General features: G+C 35.0%; 1 protein-coding gene across 1 annotated transcript in view; it reads left to right on the top strand.

Moving 5' to 3' along the window:
- Positions 1-17,928, top strand: part of VPS13C (vacuolar protein sorting 13 homolog C) — a gene marked incomplete at its 3' end in the record, with an annotated part of 134,427 nt that extends 116,499 nt beyond the window's left edge. The window contains exons 49-59 of the mRNA XM_021710445.1: positions 2,731-2,840; positions 5,875-6,044; positions 7,304-7,551; positions 9,012-9,241; positions 10,791-10,883; positions 13,334-13,699; positions 14,076-14,162; positions 15,514-15,663; positions 15,832-16,096; positions 16,689-16,849; positions 17,807-17,928. Of these exons, the coding sequence (XP_021566120.1) occupies positions 2,731-2,840; positions 5,875-6,044; positions 7,304-7,551; positions 9,012-9,241; positions 10,791-10,883; positions 13,334-13,699; positions 14,076-14,162; positions 15,514-15,663; positions 15,832-16,096; positions 16,689-16,849; positions 17,807-17,928 (2,002 nt within the window). The remainder of the gene's footprint in view (positions 1-2,730; positions 2,841-5,874; positions 6,045-7,303; positions 7,552-9,011; positions 9,242-10,790; positions 10,884-13,333; positions 13,700-14,075; positions 14,163-15,513; positions 15,664-15,831; positions 16,097-16,688; positions 16,850-17,806) is intronic.
- Between the last annotated feature and the right edge of the window lie 2,796 nt (positions 17,929-20,724).

Consider the following 20,724-nt stretch of genomic DNA (forward strand, 5'->3'; position numbering starts at 1 on the left):
AATGATTTCATTAATGTTCAGCTTTGATCACATTTGTGTATCTGGTTCTTACCATATGGAAGGGACCCAACAAACCTTGGAATTTATTTGTAAAAAATTTTGTATTTATTCTTGCATGTTTAAAATTCAGTCACCTTCAGAGTACTCTCCCTCCCCATTTGATGCACTCTACCTATTGAGACACTTTTCCCACTGCTCAAAACAGTTTTCAGACTTCTTAATTTTACTGCCTTTTTTTAGTGCCTCTGCTGTTTTTTGTTTCACCTCTTCCACATCAGCAAAACATGTCCCTTTGAGAACTTTTTCATCTAGGGAAACAAAAAAAGTCACTCAGGGCAAGATTGGGTGAATAGAAATGTTGGGGCATGGGGGTCATGCCATTTTGGGTCAAAAACAGCTGAGCACTGAGTGTGGTTTGGGCACCCATCATAAAATGGGCAAACATGTTGGAAAAAATATCCAAAAAAAAAAAAAAAATCACCGAAGCCAAATGCCTCCTCTCGCAACAATAGCTGGTACACTGATGCCTTTGGGTTCCAAGAACACTTAACTAGCAGAGAAGCCTGTACATCAAGGGGCCTACCCTTCAGATAATAATTCTGGTTTCTTTTGGTCCTCTCTTGAATGGTTAATGTGGCATTTGGGAAAATTTGTGAGTTAAACTAGAAGCTGCAAAGATGATGATGTAATATAAATGATGATGTAGTATAAATTATTTTCAGGAAAAATGGAAGAAAAAACTCCAGAGTTTTCTCACTTGGAGAAACCTTATGTCGTTAAAGTTAAGCAGTGTTTGCTTTTCAGGAGTGTATAAGAATAAACTTTCCTTTAGAATGATCAGAAATTAGAGTCAATCTCCCAAAAGATTATAGAATCACTTTTTAAGAGTGATTGAAGGTAAGATTTATTCAGTGTGTCCTATCTGTCTAAAGATGAGGGAAAAGACAATTTACTTCTTGAAGTCTCTTTCATCTCAAAATTCCAAAGCACCCCTACACAACAGTTGAGCTCTGTTTGACTCTGTTATTGGGTGGTATTCTGTTCTTCTCATAAAGGTAATGGGTTGGGTAATATAGGTGATTAAAGATAGAAGTGCATTAGACTAGCAGAGGATCTGTTACCAGCTATCTAATCTAGGTCAAAGTATATTATTTGACTTTTCTGTGCCACCAGTTTATGTATGTATTTATTTATTTTTTATTATGAAGATGTGGGGTACGACTCAGAGTTAGGTATACAAACATTGATCATGCAGGTCCCCTTGTTGATGAGTATGCCCCTCCCTCCCCTAGCAGTTTCCCTTAACTGCCAGTCCCACCTCCCCCCCCGACAGTTTCCCACTGCTGCTGATTGCTTTCTTATAGTATTATAATTGTTCAAAGTCCCCTTATGAGTGAGAACATATGGTACTCTGTTCTTTGTTTCTGTGATAGATCACTGAGTATGATCGACTCTAAATCCCCCCAAGTTGCTGCCAAGTCCGTATGTTTATTCTTTTTTATGGCTGCATAATATTCCACTGTGTATATGTATTACATTTTTTTTTATCGTCCAGCTTCGATGGGCAACATGGTTGGTTCCATGTTTTTGCTATTGTGAATAGAGCTGCAGCAAACATGTGTGCAGATGTCTTTTTTGTAGAATGATCTGAGTTCCTCTGGGTATAGTCCCAATAGGGGAATTGCTGGGTCTTATGGAAGGTCAATTTCTAGTTCTTTCAGAAATCACCATACTGTCTTCCAAAGAGGTTTCACTAGTTTGCATTCCCACCAGCAGTGTAGAAGCGTACCTTTTTCCCTGCGTCCTTGCCAGCACCTGTTATTGTTTGTTTTATTAATGATGGTCATTCTTACTGGGGTTAGGTGGTATCTCAGTGTGGTTTTGATTTGTATTTCTCTGATGATGAGTGAGGCTGAGCACTTCTTTTTCATGTGTCTTTTGGCTGCCCGTATATCTTCTTTTGAGAAGTGTCTATTCTTGTCTTTTGCCCACTTTTTAATGGGGCTGTTTGTTTTTTTTCTTTTGGTGTATTTGAGTTCCTTGTAGATCCTAGATGTTAGGCCTTTGTCAAATATACAGTTGGCAAATAGTTTTTCCCATTCTGTGGGCTGTCTCCCTGCTCTCTTTATGGTTTCTTTTGCTTTGCAGAAGCTTGTTAGTTTGATGAGGTCCCACTGGTCTTATTTCTTAAGGTATGGGCATTTAGGGTTCTGCGTAGGAATTGGTTGTCAGTTCCAATTTCTATAAGGGTGTCTCCTGCGTTTTCTAAGATTCTTATAGTTTGAGGTTTTACGTTTAGGTCTTTGATCTATTTAGAGTTACTTTTTTGTGTGTAGTGATAGGTAGGGGTCCTGTCTCAATCTTCTGCATGTGCTATGCCACCAGTTTAATAATAACCTGAAGGTGGTTTGTAACAAGTTAGGTGAAAATACCTTGGTAAGTATAAACTACATTCTGTAGTAAGTAGTGTTGCTTGGCAAGTTTTTTTTTTTAAGTTGTCTGGATACTCTTTGCAAGGCAAAGGTAGATAGACTGCCTCTGCTATTTTGCGCTATACTAAATGATTACATATTGAATAATCATTGCCATTTTTATTAATTGTCTCATAATATGATTTATTGAATCCTAGAAAATGTGGTAGAATATGTTATTCCAGCTCTTTAAATATTTATAAAGTTATGTACCTGTTGAAAAGCTTTTTAATTTTCATATTTATGTTTGAACCATCAGAACAGGATTTGGCAGACTCAGAGGTTTCTATGAACCAGAATGTCACTCTTCAATTTGACTTTCACTTTGAATCTCTTTCTATTATTCTTTATAACAACGATGCCAGTCAGGTATGTAATAATTTTGGTGGTTAAAAAAATATCCTTAGCTTTTGATACTTAGTTTTAAAATATTGACATTTTTTGATGGGACTATTCATTTAAAATTTTAAGATGTCTATACAATTCTGCTTTTCTTACAGACTACATTGGTTTTGCTCTCTGATTTCACTTTGTTAGTGTTTCTAATCTTAGAAGGCTAAGGAAAAACACTCAGGGTTTTCTTTCTTTCCAAATAACATCAACATCAAAACACATTTTGATTCATTACTAATAAAGAGGTTGTGTATATGAAAAATTAATGATATGCCCAATTTTATTATATAGCTACATATGTGTATATATATCTATTTAAGAAGAAGAGTTCAGTAGTGGATTTGGAGCCTTAGTTGATTTCTTTAAAAATTCATGATTATCCATGATATATAAGCATTCGTTGTTTGTATTGAGTAACTGTTACATATAGTAGATATTTATCCAGGATACCAATTAAAGAAATGAAGAACCAATATCTAGTGCCATAATGATTTGAACTAAATAATAAACCAGTGGTATTTTAGAAAGCTATTTTTTGTTATATAGCTAGTATCTTTCAATAAGTATTTTTGATTATGCCATGTTAATATCCAGATTATGTATGTCTGTATTGATTATGGGTGTTATATCTGTTGTTAATTCCATTTATATATGTTCATATATTTCATATTATTTTGCAAAAATTATCATTGTTACTGTTGAGTTTTGAGCTAATATCTGTCATTTGTGCAATGAACTTCCTTAATTTCTAATGTTTAATTTTCATGAAAACATCAGAAAATCATCTTTTAGAAAATGAACAGTTAAATGCATTCTTAATTTCATTTAAGATACGGTCATTTTACTGATTCTTGAGCCTTAAATCTTGATGTCTCTTCTTTTACTTTCTTGTTTGTTCACCTTCCTTATTCATTTAGGCACTGAGTACTTTTAGCTTTTTCTAAGTAAGCATGTTTTTCTTTTCTGTTTGTTCTCCATACTGCTTTATTGAGACTCTGAGCCCATACTTCTAGTATTGCAATGGCTTCCTTACTTCTACTCTTTCCCTTTTATCCATCCCAGGCATTGTCACAAATTTAGTTTCCTAAATGAATTTTACGTAGCCATTTCCAGCTTCCCATTTCACTTAAAAATATTCAGTGTTCTATTACATGAATTTCATCTTATGCCAAAAAAAATTCAGTAGCTCCAAATTGTCTATATCAGGACACCATATCAGTAACAGTATCAGGAAACATTAGCATACTGTGATTAATAGATGTGTCTCAGGTCATTTCTGTTAGTGGTTATAGACTTTTGGGAATTATTTCTATCTTTATAAATTAAAGGCATTCAGAGCTGGGTGTGGTGACTCAGGCCTGGAATCCCAGTACTTTGGGAGGCTGAGGTGGGAGGATTGCCTGAGGCCAGGAGTTCAAGACTAGCCTGGGCAACATAGAGAGACTTCATCTCTACAAAAAAGAAAAAAAATTAGCTGGATGTGGTGGTGCATGCCTGTAGTCCCAGCAACTTGGGATGCTGAGGTAGAAGGATCACTGAGCCCAGGGTTTGAGGCTGTGATGAGCTGTGATTGTGATCGTTATCGTGCCACTGCACTCTTGCCTGGGAGATAGAGTGAGACCCCAACTAAAAAAAAAAAAGTTTGCCTGTAACAATGTCATTCTGACCCACTTGTATGCAACGGACTGTTGTAAGTGAGAGTAGGTGTAGCTTTCTCATCAGTGGGTCAAGGATCGCACATCCCCGCACCACTTCTATCACTGCCGTGGTCTCTAGTAGGAAGCTGTAACTGGTGTTCTTTACTTTCCTGAAGGTTTTTTGTTTATTAGTTGAATTTTGTTCTTTTTAAAATCTGGATATCTAGAGAATTTGGAATTATACATTATGGTGGAATAAAGATTGAGGTTCATTTTTTTTTCTCATTTGAGTGGCATATCACTCTTGCCCAGTTCACAGCCCAGCTCACAGCTACTGCAGCCTCTATCTGCTGGACTCAGGTGATTCTTCTGCTTCAGCCTTCCAAGTAGCATGCGCCACCATACCTGGCTAATTTTTTGATTTATTGTAGACACAAGTTCTTTCCAAATTGCTCAGGCTGGCCTTGAACCCCCTGGGCTCAGGCAGTCCTCTCGCCTCTGCCTCCCAAAGTGCCGGGGTTACAGGCATGAGCCACTGCAGGTACTTTTTTCTATAAATAAAAGCTTAAATATTTAATTTGGGATTTGAGGCCTCGATTGGGGCTCTGTATTTCTTTCTAGCCTTATTCCTTATCATTCTTTAGTTGGAGTATTCAAGTCTACCCTGTGCCCTCAAGCATCTTGAATTGTTTGCTCATGCTTTTTCCCCATGTAGAATGTCTTCAGTCACCCTCTTAGCCTGTAGGATCCCATGCAGCCTCTGAGACTCAGTTAAGTTCTCACCTTCTTCGTGAATTTTTCCAGCCCACAATCATTTATTTGGACTCTCTGAGCTTTTACATATAAATAAATGTACAAATACAAATAAGAATAAATAAATTACTATATGCCACAAGTAGTTGGTCATTTACAGTGATGATCACTGTAGCATCTCCTTGGGATATTCCTTTTAATGTATCTATTTTGTTTTCTCAATTAAGGAATAGGGCTTATTCTTTCTCATAAACCCCATTGTTCTTATAACAATTTTTTTCCCACAAAGAACCTCATTAAATATTTATTAGCTAAATTTTTTTAATTGATAGAAAGCTTTCCTGATTATTTTTATTTGCATTGGACTGTAAATCAGATAAGTTTGTATATATTAACCACTGTTGAATACCAACACATATTTATGTATGTATTTGTTTGTACATGTATCCTCACACATGTGCATATTATTCTCAGTTCCATTTATGTGTTTTAGCATTCATACTTTTAAAATTTGTGAGCTTTATTTGCCTTTAAGCTCTGAATTAAGTTATATTTAAAAGTAATTATATAATATTTAAACATTATTTATTTATTTATTTTGCTTGAAAAATATACCACAGGAGTCCAGACTTTCATTTCATAATGACAGTTTCCGGCTTGGTGAACTCAGACTGCATCTTATGGCCTCCGCGGGGAAGATGTTTAAGGATGGCTCAATGAATGTCAGCATTGAACTTAAGACATGTACCCTTGATGATCTCAGAGAAGGCATTGAGAGAGCAACATCGAGGTTTGTCAGCTCTGAATTTGGTATTTGTTTTTTGAGGTTGATACTGCACCTGGCATTGCTAGTAGGTATTGCTAGGCTAGAGATAAACAAAAGAGATCTCTGTCTTTTGGTCATTCTTCCTGATTTGAATTGTAGCAAGAAGTAGTGCTAATGTTAGATTCAGCTGCTTTAAAGTTTAAATTAAAGGGAAGTTTAATGATAAAAACAGAGTGCCATCTTAAAAATGGGAACCAAGAATGTAAGAGTATTGATAGTTTAATCCACATGGGGTGATATGTTGGTAATATATATTTTTAAATTCTTCTAGGTAGGCAGAATCTTTGTTCTTTTTTTAAAGCTTTTAAGCTATGAATCTTTACTTAGTCTTGTTTATTTTCTTGATGTCTTTTAAAAACAGTTCTGCACAGCATCTTTCAATGTTTTAATAGAAATAAAATCCCTAGCATATTCACATTATCAACCTATTTCTGAAGGAATAACATACTAGCCCACTATAAAGTGGGAAATATGTAATTTCAATAGCCTAATTATATTTTTATTTATTTTTGAAACAATGAGACCTAATATTTTGTACTTGATTATTTTTTGGAGGAAAACAATGTTGTTACTTGAACTCGGACTCCATTGAATACTTACTGGATATCTTGAGCTGTTCGTTTTTCTGAGAGATGTAGAAATAAGGAAAGAGTGCTATCATGTACCTGGCATGTAGATGGCAAACTTTCTGTCTGGGGTAGCTGTCCACAGCTCTCTAGGCAAGAGTGATAAATGCTATGGTCTACTTAGTAGCCTGTTCTTTCCAGCACATGTGAAGATATAGGGAAACTATCACTGAGGACACTTGATAAACACTTGGTAATTTGAGTTGCATTACATACTTTGGAACTCAAATTTTATAAGATGATCTTTGGAATTAAATTTTTCAGGGAGGTTTTATTTCATAATGTAATATAAATAGGTGGCCTTACATTTTGTGTGACCACATTGATGTGTATTGTTTTTTGCCCAATTCCTTTCTCTAGTATTGCATTATAATTATAAAATATTGTGTAATTGCTTAATAACACACATCTTGCTTTGATGATTAGGAGACCATGTCTTGGTTGCAAATGGGTAATTAGAGTCTAGTTTAACTGTGACCTCTTTTCAGATTAGAATCTGAAAGGGAAAAGAAAGATTACTGAGGTTTATGTGGAAGTTTTCATCTTTTGTATTGCTTAAGCAGGAATAAAATAATGAATGGCATATCTTTTTTGCAGAATGATTGACAAAAAGAATGACCAAGATAACAACAGTTCTATGATTGATATAAGTTACAAACAAGACAAAAGTGGAAGTCAAATTGATGCTATTCTTGACAAGCTGTATGTCTGTGCCAGTGTGGAATTCCTGATGACTGTGGCAGATTTCTTTATCAAAGCTGTGCCTCAAAGTCCAGAAAATATGGCAAAAGAAACACAAATCCTACCAAGACAGACTGCCACAGGGAAAGTCAAGACTGAGAAAGGTTAGCAGAATTTATCTGTCGTAGATGACAATTTTCAAAATTACAAAAAAATTACAGACAGGAAAAAAGAGAAATGGAGAATTTAAGCACATAAAGTGAATCATATTTAAACATATTATATATAAAAACTTTAGAAAGCAAGCATTATTAAGAGAGATGCATAGTAGCAATTAGACAGGGCACCAGGAAACCCTGCTCTGATTCCATTTATGCTATTACTCATCCAGAAATAGAAGGAGTTAGTCTGGTCAGTGGTTGGCAGACTGTTTTGCAGGAGGGGAATCTTTTATTCAAAGAAACCATTTTGAAAATTCTAGCACATTGAAGAGCAATTGAAAATATAAAAGCAGAAGTTGGGGATGTTGGAGGAAGCAGCATAACTCCCCTGGACACCATGTTAACTCCTTTAACTCTGTAGACTAGTTTACAAATGTCTGGTCTAGGTGTAAGCAGAAGCCACTTTCAACTCTGTAATTCCTTTCTTCCAGCATTACTAATTATATCAATGATTTTCCATGTTAAATTATAATTGTCTAAGGTCAGGCATTTTTCTCTCTACATAAACCAGCAAGATTGGGAAACTAACATTTACTGACAAGGTAGGAATATCATTTATTTTTTTTGAGTTGGAGTCTCACTCTGTGGCCCAGGCTGGAGTGCGGTGACACGCTTAAGGCCACTTCAGCCTCGACCTGCTGGGCTTAGGTGATCCTTCTGCCTCAGCCTTCCAAGTAGCTCGAACTGCAGATGCTAATTTTTGTGATTTACTGTAGAGATGAGGTCTCACCAAGTTGCCCAGGCTGGTCTCAGATCCCTGGGCTCAGGCAATTCTCTCACCTCAGTCTCCCAAAGTGCTGGGATTATAGGCTGAGCCACCGCGCCCGACTAGAGTGTATGTTTTAAATGAACCTTTACTGTTTTCCAAACAGTGCTCAATCTGATATCTCCTTATGTACATATACATTGAATATATTTATATTATAGATTACATGATATTGATTATGGACTTTTGAATGAAATCAAAGTAAACAAGTACAGTAGTCTGTCTGCTGTATCAGGGTCCCTTTTCCTTTTCCTGATAGTTTCCTTTCCAGGTTTTCCCGTCCTTTTACCCCTGCATAGCATAACATCATATGTATACATGCACACACCTTTCTGACAAAAAGAACTTCAAAATAATAATATTACTCTTGTTAAGCTAAAGTGGTAATAGATTAGATCTTATTGGCACAGGGATCAAATTGCATTATCTTGTACAGTTAACATTTTTTAATAATCATTTAATCATTAGTATTATTCAATTTAAATAATTGTTAATTTCACCATATTTATTATAGCAAGACATTGAGAACAACTTAGCAACCTGTAGATAACATGTAGTCAAGTCATATATTCAAGTGATTTGTAATATCGCATGTAGAAAACTTAAACTTTTCTTGTTCCTGTTTTTGTTTATTCAGATGACTCTGTAAGACCAAATATGACTTTAAAGGCCATGATCACAGACCCAGAAGTAGTATTTGTTGCCAACCTGACAAAGGCTGATGCTCCTGCCCTGACAGCCTCATTCCAGTGTAACCTCTCTCTATCAACATCTAAACTTGAACAGATGATGGAAGCGTCTGTGAGAGATTTGAAAGTGCTTGCTTGCCCTTTTCTTAGAGAAAAGAGAGGGAAAAACATTACCACAGTAAGAATTACTTTGTGTCCTAACCTGAGATTGAAGAATGGCAGAAACTCTTAATTTGTAGACTCCTAGACTATGAGAGCTCTTCAGGACTTTTTTAGATGACTTATTACAAACTTGGGGTTTTATAGATAGGTATGTTGAGTTCCAAAGATGTTAAACGACTTAGACTTAGCCATGGCTGTCAATGACAGCTCTGGAGACTACCTCCATAACAGTTTTATTTTCATTATATCATCTCCTGTATTTGAATTTTAGTACAAGCCATTATTCTTTTCAGCTCTATTTTTTTTTTTTTTTTTTTTGAGTTGGAATCTCACTCTGTTGCCCAGGCTGGAGAATAGTGGCACTTTTATGACCACCTCAGCCTCGATGTGCTGGGCTCAGGCGATCCTTCCACCTCAACCTTACAAGTAGCTGGAACTACAGGTGCACGCTTCCATGCTCAACTAATTTGATCAGTTTATTGTAGAGATGAGATCTTGCCAAGTTGCCCAGCCTGGTCTCGAACCCCTAGGCTCAGGCAATTCTCTGACATTTGCCTCTTAAAGTGATGGGATTTCAGGCATGAGCCACCGTATCCAGCCTAGCTCCTTCTTTTATTCACCATTGTATACCCAGTGAATTAATGGATGAATAATTAAGCTCTATGAGAATGAAAAGATTAAATTGGAGTCCTATGACTAAAAGAGATTATATTCTTCTGTTATTAAAAGTTAATTTAAACTATGTTTTCATATTATTGAAAAATATGATTTTAGTCATAATTACCACACCGGTTATTTTTAAATATTAAATTGATAATTTTATGATAAGAGGATCATTTTATTATGCGACTCACTTACAGTGGTATTTTAAATTTAAGAAATTTATGGACAAAGTGACTTGCATAAAGAAACACTGTCTGTACTTTATTCTGAAATAGTCTTTGACAGAATTATCTTTTGACATGTCACAGAAAGCTTAACACTCCATTAAATGCTCATCCTAAGTTTTTTAAAATGATAATTATGCAGAATGAATTTCTCCATTTAGTTCAGGTACAAGATTATTCTATTTTGTTTTTTTAATAATATACAAGAATATAGGCTTCATAGTCTTAGTAAACCCTCCAGTTTGAAAATTTGAAATTCTACTAAGGATCTTATATATTTAAGACTGACCTGTTAATCATTTGCAACTGTTTATTTACCTACCTTACCATAGTCTTTAGCTCATTTTTATAGATATTTCAAAAATGTATTTTACAGAAGGCATCATTTTAAAAATATTTTAGCAAAAGGGAGCATTTTAATCTTCTGGTAGTAAATGTATATTATTACTTAAAGATTGGGCATGAATACAGTAATCAGAAACTGCTTAAGTTCTTTAACAGTGTTTACAGCTGTGTTGTAGTTCAGAAGAGCCCACAAGAGATTTTCGGATTTTTGCCTTTATGCTTTTTATGGGAGGTCGTAGTTAAAGATCCCAAGTAAGACGTGGTTTTTTAAGTGTGTCCCATGTATGATGAAACTGTTATAAGGAAATATGAATTTCGTTTATCTGTTTGTAGGTCCTGCAGCCTTGCTCTTTATTTATGGAAAAATGTACATGGGCTTCAGGAAAACAAAACATAAATATTATGGTTAAAGAATTTATAATTAAGGTTAGTGCTTATTATATTCATTGAATGACAATTCTTATTTTTTTTACAGTGTTGAATATTTGCAATTATTTGAAGTAGTAATGTACATTTTTAGTGCAAATGTTTGTTTCTGTTTTCTTTAAAAGAGTACTTTTCTATACCTGTACATGATTAAGGTGGTTTTTCTCTATTACATTTGCGTGTGTGCAGGGGCTGTTGAGTTGGAGAGGAGAGTAGAGATGGGATGGGAAGAGAGGGGAAGAAAGGATGGAGGAATGGGATTGCTATCACTTTATTTGTAATAAGTTATTTCAGGCTTTTGTTTATGTTTAAGTTGATGGAATATAATAACTGCTTTGTTTGGCTAAAATATTTGTAATGAAATATATGCTAAAAATAATTACTAGAATTTGTTGTTTTTTATCTCTACATTTAAAGTATTGAAAAAACAATCACTATTTTCCAGTGGCAGTTTCTTTAAGTGTAACCTTGTGCCCAGTTTCAAATGGAAGATATAGAATACATTCTGATATCTATTTCTCTCATGGTCCAAAGGACGCAAAAATGAGGTGTTTAATGCCAGTAATGATAGCTTTACTTATATTGGTCCATGACCTACAGTAATAGAACTAAGGCTCAAGCTCATTTCGTTTGAAGTACCATGCAAATATCAATGTAGTTTTTTCCTCAATATTTAAAAATGCTGGATAAACTTAGATTATATTTTGTTAATGGTTTACTTTTTTATTTTTATTTTATTTTATTTTAATTTAATTTAATTTTATTTGAGTTGGAGTCTCACTCTGTCGCCCGCGGCCACTGCAGCCTCGCCTGCTGGGTGCCGGCGATCCTTCCGCCTCAGCCTTCTGAGTAGCTGGAACTACAGGTGCACGCTACCACGCCCGGCTAATTTGTGATTTATTGTAGAGATGAGGTCTCGCCAAGTTTCCCAGGCGGTTCTCGAACCCGCGGGCTCAGGCAATCCACTCACCTCAGCCTCCCAAAGGCGCGGGATGACAGGCTGAGCCACCGAGCCCGGCAGTGGTTTACTTTTTTAAAGATGTGAAGTAGTGAGGGAAAACTCCTCAAATGCGTGTGTATTTTCTCTAAAGCACTGGAGTAGGTGCCGGGGGAACTTTGACTTTTCCATTTCTTTGTACATAAATTTATTGATTGAGTCAACAAACATTTTTTAGCTTTTACTATGTATAAAAAAAATCCTGTATAAGACATTAGGGATACATAGTTCTTGCCTTCATAAAATTTAATGACATATGTGGGAAAAAAGCAAATCCATGATTATAGTTTTCAGTGCTAGGGGCATATTCAAGGATGGTGCTGGGAATACAGGTACAGGGCCTTTAATTCAGACCAGGACAAGCTATTAAAAATAGGTGGAAGCAGGACTATTTGAACTGAGTTTTGAAAGTCCAGTGGAAGTTAGATAAGTGGAGAGGGATGGAAAGGGTTATTCAGACAGAACTGACAATATGCACAAAGCCAGAGGTGTGAAAAAGTTTTATTTAAAGACTCAGAAGGGTAGTGGTGGAGTTGTAGAACTGGGGTACATAAATTATATGTGACATTAATAAAGTGAGGGAAAAAACAGATTTTGTTCACAAATAAGGGAAGCAATGTGCACTAGCTCCTCCTTTTGGTGATGTAATTATGCCTCTTCAGCATATCAGGTAAGTAAGAGTTGTGAGAAATGGATAATAAAGGAATGCACTTAACTTATTTAACTCAGTTTCTCAAACTTTGAGGAACTCTGGTTATCTGATTGAATAGTATTAGGTCACAAAGAGCTTTGTCCACACAGCTAAGGAGAGTGTGAATTTTATCCTGAAAGTTCTGGGAAGTTGATAAAGATTTTATGCATATGAATGACATGCCCAGATTTGCTTTTGGAAAAGTTATGCAGTTAGCAGGGTTGTTGGTAGGCTGAGAGGGTGCCGATTGACATAGAAGTTATCATCAGTGTAGAGCTAAGGTACAGTCATTGGAATAAGGAAAATGAGCAAGGATACTATCCACAGATCCTAAGAGGTAGGATCTCTCCAGCCTTTCTGTTTCAATAGGACAAATGAAAGCCATCTGTATAAGCTTGAAAAGGGCCACACAATTCTGTTTAATTACTGCAGCTGGTGGAAAGATGAAAATTTATTTAAACATCTGCATTTGGCTATTCACATAGCACTGTTTTGCTGTGAATTGATCAGTTTAACTTTAGGTTTTGACTGTTGACATAAACATGCGTTACTTAATTCCAGGTAACCTGAGTAGAGATCATGTGATGTGCTCAGTTAACTCGACACGTGATTATGTATGTTCTCTCCTATTTTTCTTAGTTATGAATTTAATATATTTAAATTTCAGGTAGCTACATTTTAACTTTCTTAATCATGTCTGTGTCAATATTCCTCATCTGGGAAAGTATTTATTCTAAATATTATTCTGTATTTTTTTTAAAGATTTCACCCATAATTCTTAATACCGTGATGACAATCATGGCTGCTATGTCTCCAAAGACAAAAGAAGATGAGTCCAAAGATGCATCTGAGGAGACAGGAAACCTCTGGTGTATCAGATCTGTTAATGAGTATAACTCTTGGTATCTTGGTGTTGACATGGCAACAGAGATAACGGAAAATTTCAAAGATACCAAACATGCATTATTAGAGGAAAATTGTGCTGTTGTTGTGGAGTCAGTTCAAGTTACCTTAGAATGTGGCCTTGGGCATCGAACTGTGCCTTTGTTATTGGCAGAGTCTAAGTTCTCAGGAAATGTGAAAAACTGGACTTCTCTAATGGCGGCTGCTGCTGACATGACCCTGCAGGTATGGCCCCATCATTGAACACCTTCAGAGCCAATTTCCTGAAAGTACAATTGCAGAATTAAGACGAGAGCTTTTCTTGTTTGTGCATAGCCACGGCAGGTATACATGTAGATAGATACTGTATTCTAAATTCAGTTTGTTGATGCATAATATTATTTTTTGGTAGTTTAGATTCTTTTGCAAAATAATTTGTTTGTGGGAACAGAGTAAGAGAGTGAAGGAAAATGCATGTTATATATATATTTGTGTGTTTAGGTCAGATTTTAAAATGGTTGATGACATATGACTTGAATTACTTAATATTTTTTCCTACCAGTTAAGGAAATTTGTAAATAAAGTTGAAAGACTTGCTTATTATAATTCTTTGTATTTCCAGGTGCACTATTACAATGAGAGCTATGCTGTCTGGGAGCCACTGATTGAGAGAGTGGAAGGGAAAAAACAATGGAACTTAAGGCTTGAGGTAAGGCTGTCTTAAAGTATCTTTGTAGAGAATAATACTATGCATAGTCACCAATATTTTTTAGTTCAGTGATTCTTAAGATGTGGTCTGGGATCCTTGAAGCCCTTTTGGGGGTGGGAGAGCTCATGAGGTCAAAATTATTTTCATAATAATAGACATTATGCATCATTTTTATTCTCATTCTCTCATGAGCATACAATGGAGTTTGCCAGAAGCTACATGAATTTGATATTCCAACAGATTGAATGCAGAGCAGAGATGAGAATTCATCTGTCTGCTCTTAAAGCAGGCACTAAAGAGATTTTCATATGTTCCTCTTCTCATTACATCTTAAGAATAGTTATTTTTTATTAAAGTGTTATTTATATTAACATTTAAATGATTATTAACATTTTCTTGGTTTTAATTTCTAATAGAGTAGAAATTAGAATTAATTCTAATAGAGTAGAAATTAGAATTAATTTCTAATTTCTATTGGTAGAGTCAAAAGATAAATGCGGCTCTTTAGGTACTCAGTGATTTTCTGGCCAAGACCAAAATATTTGAGTATTCTAGTTCATGGATTATTTTTATAAACTAGAATGCAATTCATCTCTTTATGGTATTTCTTGAGAACAATTCAAATTCCTAGATATTTAATACCAAAGCACATTTTTCTAGATTAAAAGGAATGTGAGTTATATATTGTTAACAGATTGTCACAGCATACCTCTCTGGGGCAACCTGGATGAGGAGGTGGGCACTGAAATTGACTCTGCAGATTGTTTTGTTAAAGATGAATCACTTAACCTATGTTCCAATTTCCTCTCAGTAAAGTAGAAGTTATGTTTATGACCTACCTCTTTCTGGCACAGGAAGGCTAATAAAAAATGTTTTACAAGGCTTTTGAAATGCTACTAGAAGAGAAACTGATGGAATATGATGACTAGTTGAAAGTTGATCATATTACTTCTTTGTAGGTGTTACTGGTAAGAGTAGAAGGAAACAAACTACTGTTTCCAGATGGTACCTCTGATAGCGGTCCATTTGGACTCAGCATCCCTTAGATTGCTCATCAACGCATAATCATCACTTAGGTGACACTGAAAAAATAGCTATGCTCTGGGAAATGTACAAGAGCAAATCATGGCATGTTTCTAAATTTTTTCCTATGCATGGACTATATACTAAAGAAAGAATACTCATCTGCATGGAATCAATGTGAAGCACTGAGTATTTTTGAAAATGAGACTTTTGAGGAGCCTTAATATGAAGTGACCAATTTAGGTGAAATTAACCCTACTTAGTATTTTAATTTTATTATTCATATTAATTGGCTAATAATTTAAGTTGGTTGTGTTATTTATCTTAGGTCAAGAAGAACCCTATCCAGGATAAAAGTTTGATGCCAGGAGATGATTTTATTCCTGAGCCACAGATGGCAATTCATATTTCTTCAGGAGATACAATGAATATAACAATATCCAAAAGTTGTCTTAATGTATTCAACAATTTAGCAAAAGTATGTTTGAATTTTTCTTGGAGTATTTCAAGTGTAATTTAAAAATGAAACATATATGGATTTTTTTTGGTCATCAAAATTAGTTTATAAAAGTGTAGTGATAATGTAGTCTATGGAAAGGATGTACATTTTGCAAAAATTGTTTTGTGATGGTATGTTTCTTTTCAGGGTTTTTCAGAGGGTACCGCTTCTACTTTTGACTACTCTTTAAAAGACAGGGCTCCTTTTACGGTAAAAAATGCTGTAGGTATTCCCATTAAGGTACGGCCTAACTGTAATCTCAGAGTAATGGGCTCCCCTGAGAAAGGTGATATTTTTGATGTTGATGCTGGCCAGAAGTTGGAATTGGAATATGCCAGTGTGGAACCTTCACATCAAGGGAAACTATCTGTACTGAGCCGTCAAGAAAGTTCCCTCTTCACTCTGACCTTTGGTATGCTAGATTTATTTTTTTTAAGGGCATCTGAGGAATTGTTGGTGTGGGCTTCTTTCTGATAAAATATGAAAACAAAATATGCTGCAGATGTCTTGGGAGACAACATTTCTAAAGGCTGGAAACATAGTTGATAAACTTATGTTTCTTGTTTTTTCCTAAACTTGAGAAAGTTAAACTTTATTGATTTAATTTCAGAAGTTACTTTAAAAACTAGATTGTTTATATGCCATTAAATAACACAATATATAGTATGCTTTAAAAAGGATCGTAGAGAAAATGATATTCAGAAATCCTAAAATAGTGACAGAAATTATTACTATTAGAAAAAGAAAAGATTGTTGATATATAGCTGGATTTTGTTTTAATATATTTAAAACCACAAGAAACATTTTTTGGGTCAAAAATTTTATGTCAGTAACTGGTCTGCTTTTTAAAATTTTTGTCTCAGAAAAGCATCTTATAGTGATCATTTCTAATTGTGAGGAAGAATACTCCTGTCAGTATTTTAAGGTGCTGATGATTATATTCTGTCATAGAGAAATATTAGTAAATTAATAGTTGGGATTCTTATCACTATGTTCTGCCTTAGTACCTCGTGGATACACAGAAGTTGCAAATATCCCTGTTGTCAGACCTGGACGACGATTATATAATGTGAGGAATCCCAATGCCAGTCATTCTGACTCCGTTTTGGTACAGATTGATGCAACCGAAGGGAATAAAGTAATTACCCTTCGCTCTCCTCTACAGGTAATACTTCAAAGTGAATTGTATCCTTTTCAGTATATCAAGAAATATTAAATCATTTAACTCAATATAGGAATATAGTATATCACCATTAGATCAGTACTGATTATTCAAAAATAAATAGTAAACTGAAGTGGCTTCTGTTCACTATCCACCTTACTTTTGCAATATTTTATTTTAATATTCATCTAATATTTAATTTAATATTTAATATTTTAATATTTTTTGTGTCTTAGAGATTTGTTTATTGAAAGCTCATTTTTTTTCTGTGGGCTTAAAATTAATGAGGCTTTTTTTGTGTATTTCTTTAAATATTCAGAGCTGAGTGTTGTAAATTCAGTTGATTGTCAAATAGAATAGCATTTCATTCTCTCCGTATATTACTTGGGATTGTATTTTTCAAGTGTCTATGAAGGCATATTGAAATGATTACTTCCCTGAAATAAAAGGTTGGCATCTTAATTTGTGTAAATATTTTCTTTTCTACTTTTAAGACTTTATCAAATATTTTCTTTTCAGTATGTGATGCACAAAATACTATTTTTTTCTGCCTATAACATCAGATAAAGATGTTTCAAACTTTGGCTGTTGTTATCTCTTAGTGTGTCCTTAGCTTATTCATATAACAAGTTGTAGTCAAAACAGAGTTGTACACTTTACTCATTTTTTTTTCACTTTTTGTTTGTGACGAGTTGAGAAAAGATTGTCATGGAAAAAATGTGAAATCTTCACAGAATAATGCAGAACAATGAACATAAGTGTGTGAATATATTAATAAATTTTAATTGCCGTTTAAACATGTTTACTATATATGGCAACAGATTTTCAGTTGCCAATAAAAATATCTTCCAGTATTGAGTTTGAAACCTTTTTGATCTAAAAGTAATTTTGTGCAGCTCACATTTTTCTTTTGAACTTATGTATCTTTTTAAACATCATGTGTGTCTTTTTGTCCAACAGATTAAAAATCATTTCTCTATTGCATTTATCATCTATAAATTTGTTAGGAATGTTAAGTTATTAGAACACATTGGAATGGTCAGACCTGAAGAGGAGTTCCATGTTCCTTTGGATTCTTATAGGTAGGTGCTTCTTTGAATATACTAAACTTAAACAAATGTATAATATATATGTTTAATTTTATGAATTGTGGATCCATATCCTGAAAAATAACCTCTTTTTAAATTATCTAATGATCTGTAAAAGCCAGTTTTGAGACATATAGTTTATTCTTCTGCAGATAAATTTATTTATATAATCACTGAATAAAAATCCCTTATATATTTGATGTTTTAGAATTTTCTGGGAGCCATTTTTAAATTACCTTGGCACTTGAAATGAATTTTTTTATCCTTAGCATTTTTTAAAAATTAAATTTTATTTTATTATAGAGATGGGGTGTAAAATAAGGATTAACTACAAAAGTAGGCTGCCTGTAGGTGAAGTGTGGGCCTCCAGCTGACCCTCACTCTTCCGATCCTAAACTGTACCCTTTGTGTTGTTTCATGTCCCTCTCCCCCCAGCAGTTCTCTGTGACTGCCGATCCCTCCCTTGTGCTGATCAGATTAATGTTCTGGTCCCACTTTTGTGTGAGAACATGCATTCAGTTCTTTGTTTCTGGGATAGATCGCTAAGTATAATGGTCTCCAACTCCACACAATTTGCTGTGAAGACCACGATTTTGTTCTTCTTTAAGGCTGTGTAATATTCCATCATGTGTATGTATCACATATTCTTTATCCAGTCCACTATTGATGGGTAGTAGGGTTGGTTCTATGTTTTTGCTATTGTGAATAGTGAGGCAGTAAACATGTGTGTGCAGGTGTCTTTTTGTAGAACGATTTATGTTCCTCTGGGATATTCCCAGGAGAGGGATTACTGGATCATATGGAAGGTCAATTCTTTTAGGAATTGCCACACTGCTTTCCATAGAGGATGAACTAGCTTGCACTTCCACCAACAGTGTAGAAGCATTTCCTTTTCTCTGCACCTGTGGTAGCATCTGTTGGTTTTTGATTTAATAATGATATGACCATCCTTACTAGAGTTAGGTGGTGTCTCATAGTAGTTTTGATTTGCATTTCTCTGTTGATTAGTGAGGCTGAGCATTACTGATAGTCAAAACAATCCTCAGCAAAAGGAACAAAGTGGGAGGTATCACACTTCCAGACTTTAAACTTTATTGCAAGGCTGTAGTAACCACAACAGTCTGATATTGGTACGAGAATAGGCACATAGACCAATGGAACAGGACAGCTATTCCAGAAGCAGAAACTTGTTCTCTCCACCAACTTATCTTTGACAAAGTCACTCATAACAAACAATGGGAAGATAAGACCATATTTAGCAAATGGTGCTGGAAAAACTGACTAACCACAAGAAGAGTGAAACTGGCCCCCTACCTATATACAAAACACCATATACAAAAATAAACTCAGAATGGATCAAACACCTAAATGTAAAACCTCAAACTATAAGAATCCTAGAAGAAAACATAGAAAACACCCTTGTGCACATTGGAGTAGGCAATGAATTCTTGACCAAGTCCCCAAAAGAGAATGCCATAAAAGCTAAGACTAGTGAGATTTCATCAAACTGAAAAGATTTTGCACAGCAAAATAAACCATCAAGAGTGTGGGGAGACAACCCATAGAATGGGAAGAAATATTCGCAAATTATGTATCTGATAAAGGTCTAACATCCAGGATCCCAAGGAACTCAAACGAAATGAAAGGAAAAACAAACAACCCCATTAAAAAGTGGACAAAGAGCACACAGATACATGAAAAAGTTCTCAGCCTCACTAATCATCAAAGAAATGCAAATCAAAACCACAGTGAGATACCACCTAACTCCAGTCGGGATGGCCATCATTAAATTACTCAAAAAACAACAGATGCCGAAGAGGATACAGAGAAAAGAGAATGGTTCTACACTATTGGTGGCAGTATAAACTAGTACATCATTTGTGGGAAAACAGTGTGGCAATTTCTAAAAGATCTAAAAATCATCTTTCCATATGACCCAGCAATCCCTCTTCTGGGAATATACCCAGAGGAACTCAAATCATCCTACAAAAAAGTTTCCTGCACATACATGTTTATTGCAGCACTATTCACAATAGCAAAGACATGGAACCAACTGTGCTGCCCATCGAAAGTGAACTGGATTTTAAAAAATGTGGTACATATACACAATGAAATATTATGCAGTTGTAAAGAAGGACAAAATTGGTTTAGAGTCCATCATACTCAGTGATATATCACAGAAACAAAGAATTGAGTACCACATGTTCTCACTCATAAGTGGACCCTGATCATTTATCATAATACTATGTGAAAGGAATTGATGATGGGTCACTGCCTGGTGGTGTGGTGGGGAGTATAGGTACATAACCCTAATAAGGGTACCTGATCCCAAACCAGGCAAAGAGAGGACCAATGGGAGTCCCAAACTTCATCAGTATGATGACCACTTATGTACCTAACCCTGAACTGTACTCAACATCTTTAAGAGAAAAAAAAAACAACAGCGGGAAAAGGACATGAATAGATACTTTTCAAAAGAAGAACTGCAAGCAGCCAACAGATAACATGAAATGAATTTTTTAAAGTTGTCTTTGTTTTCGTTCCAAAAAGTTTCACCATGAAGTACCTATGAGATGTTGGGTAAGTTTTTAAAGCTGGTTTTATTATCTGTAAAAATAGGAATACTAGCACCTACTTTGTAGAGTTATAAAGAATATTTAATGAGATTCTTTTTTATTTTTTTATTATAAAGATGTGGGGTACAATTCAGCGTTAGGTATACAAACATTGATTATGCAGGTACCCTTGTTGATGAGGTATGCCCCTCCCTCCCTTAGCAGTTTCCCTCAA

The sequence above is a fragment of the Carlito syrichta genome, unplaced genomic scaffold (genome assembly GCF_000164805.1).
Source record: "Carlito syrichta isolate Samal-C Ts95f unplaced genomic scaffold, Tarsius_syrichta-2.0.1 Scaffold288993, whole genome shotgun sequence".
Classification (NCBI taxonomy): Eukaryota; Metazoa; Chordata; class Mammalia; order Primates; family Tarsiidae; genus Carlito; species Carlito syrichta.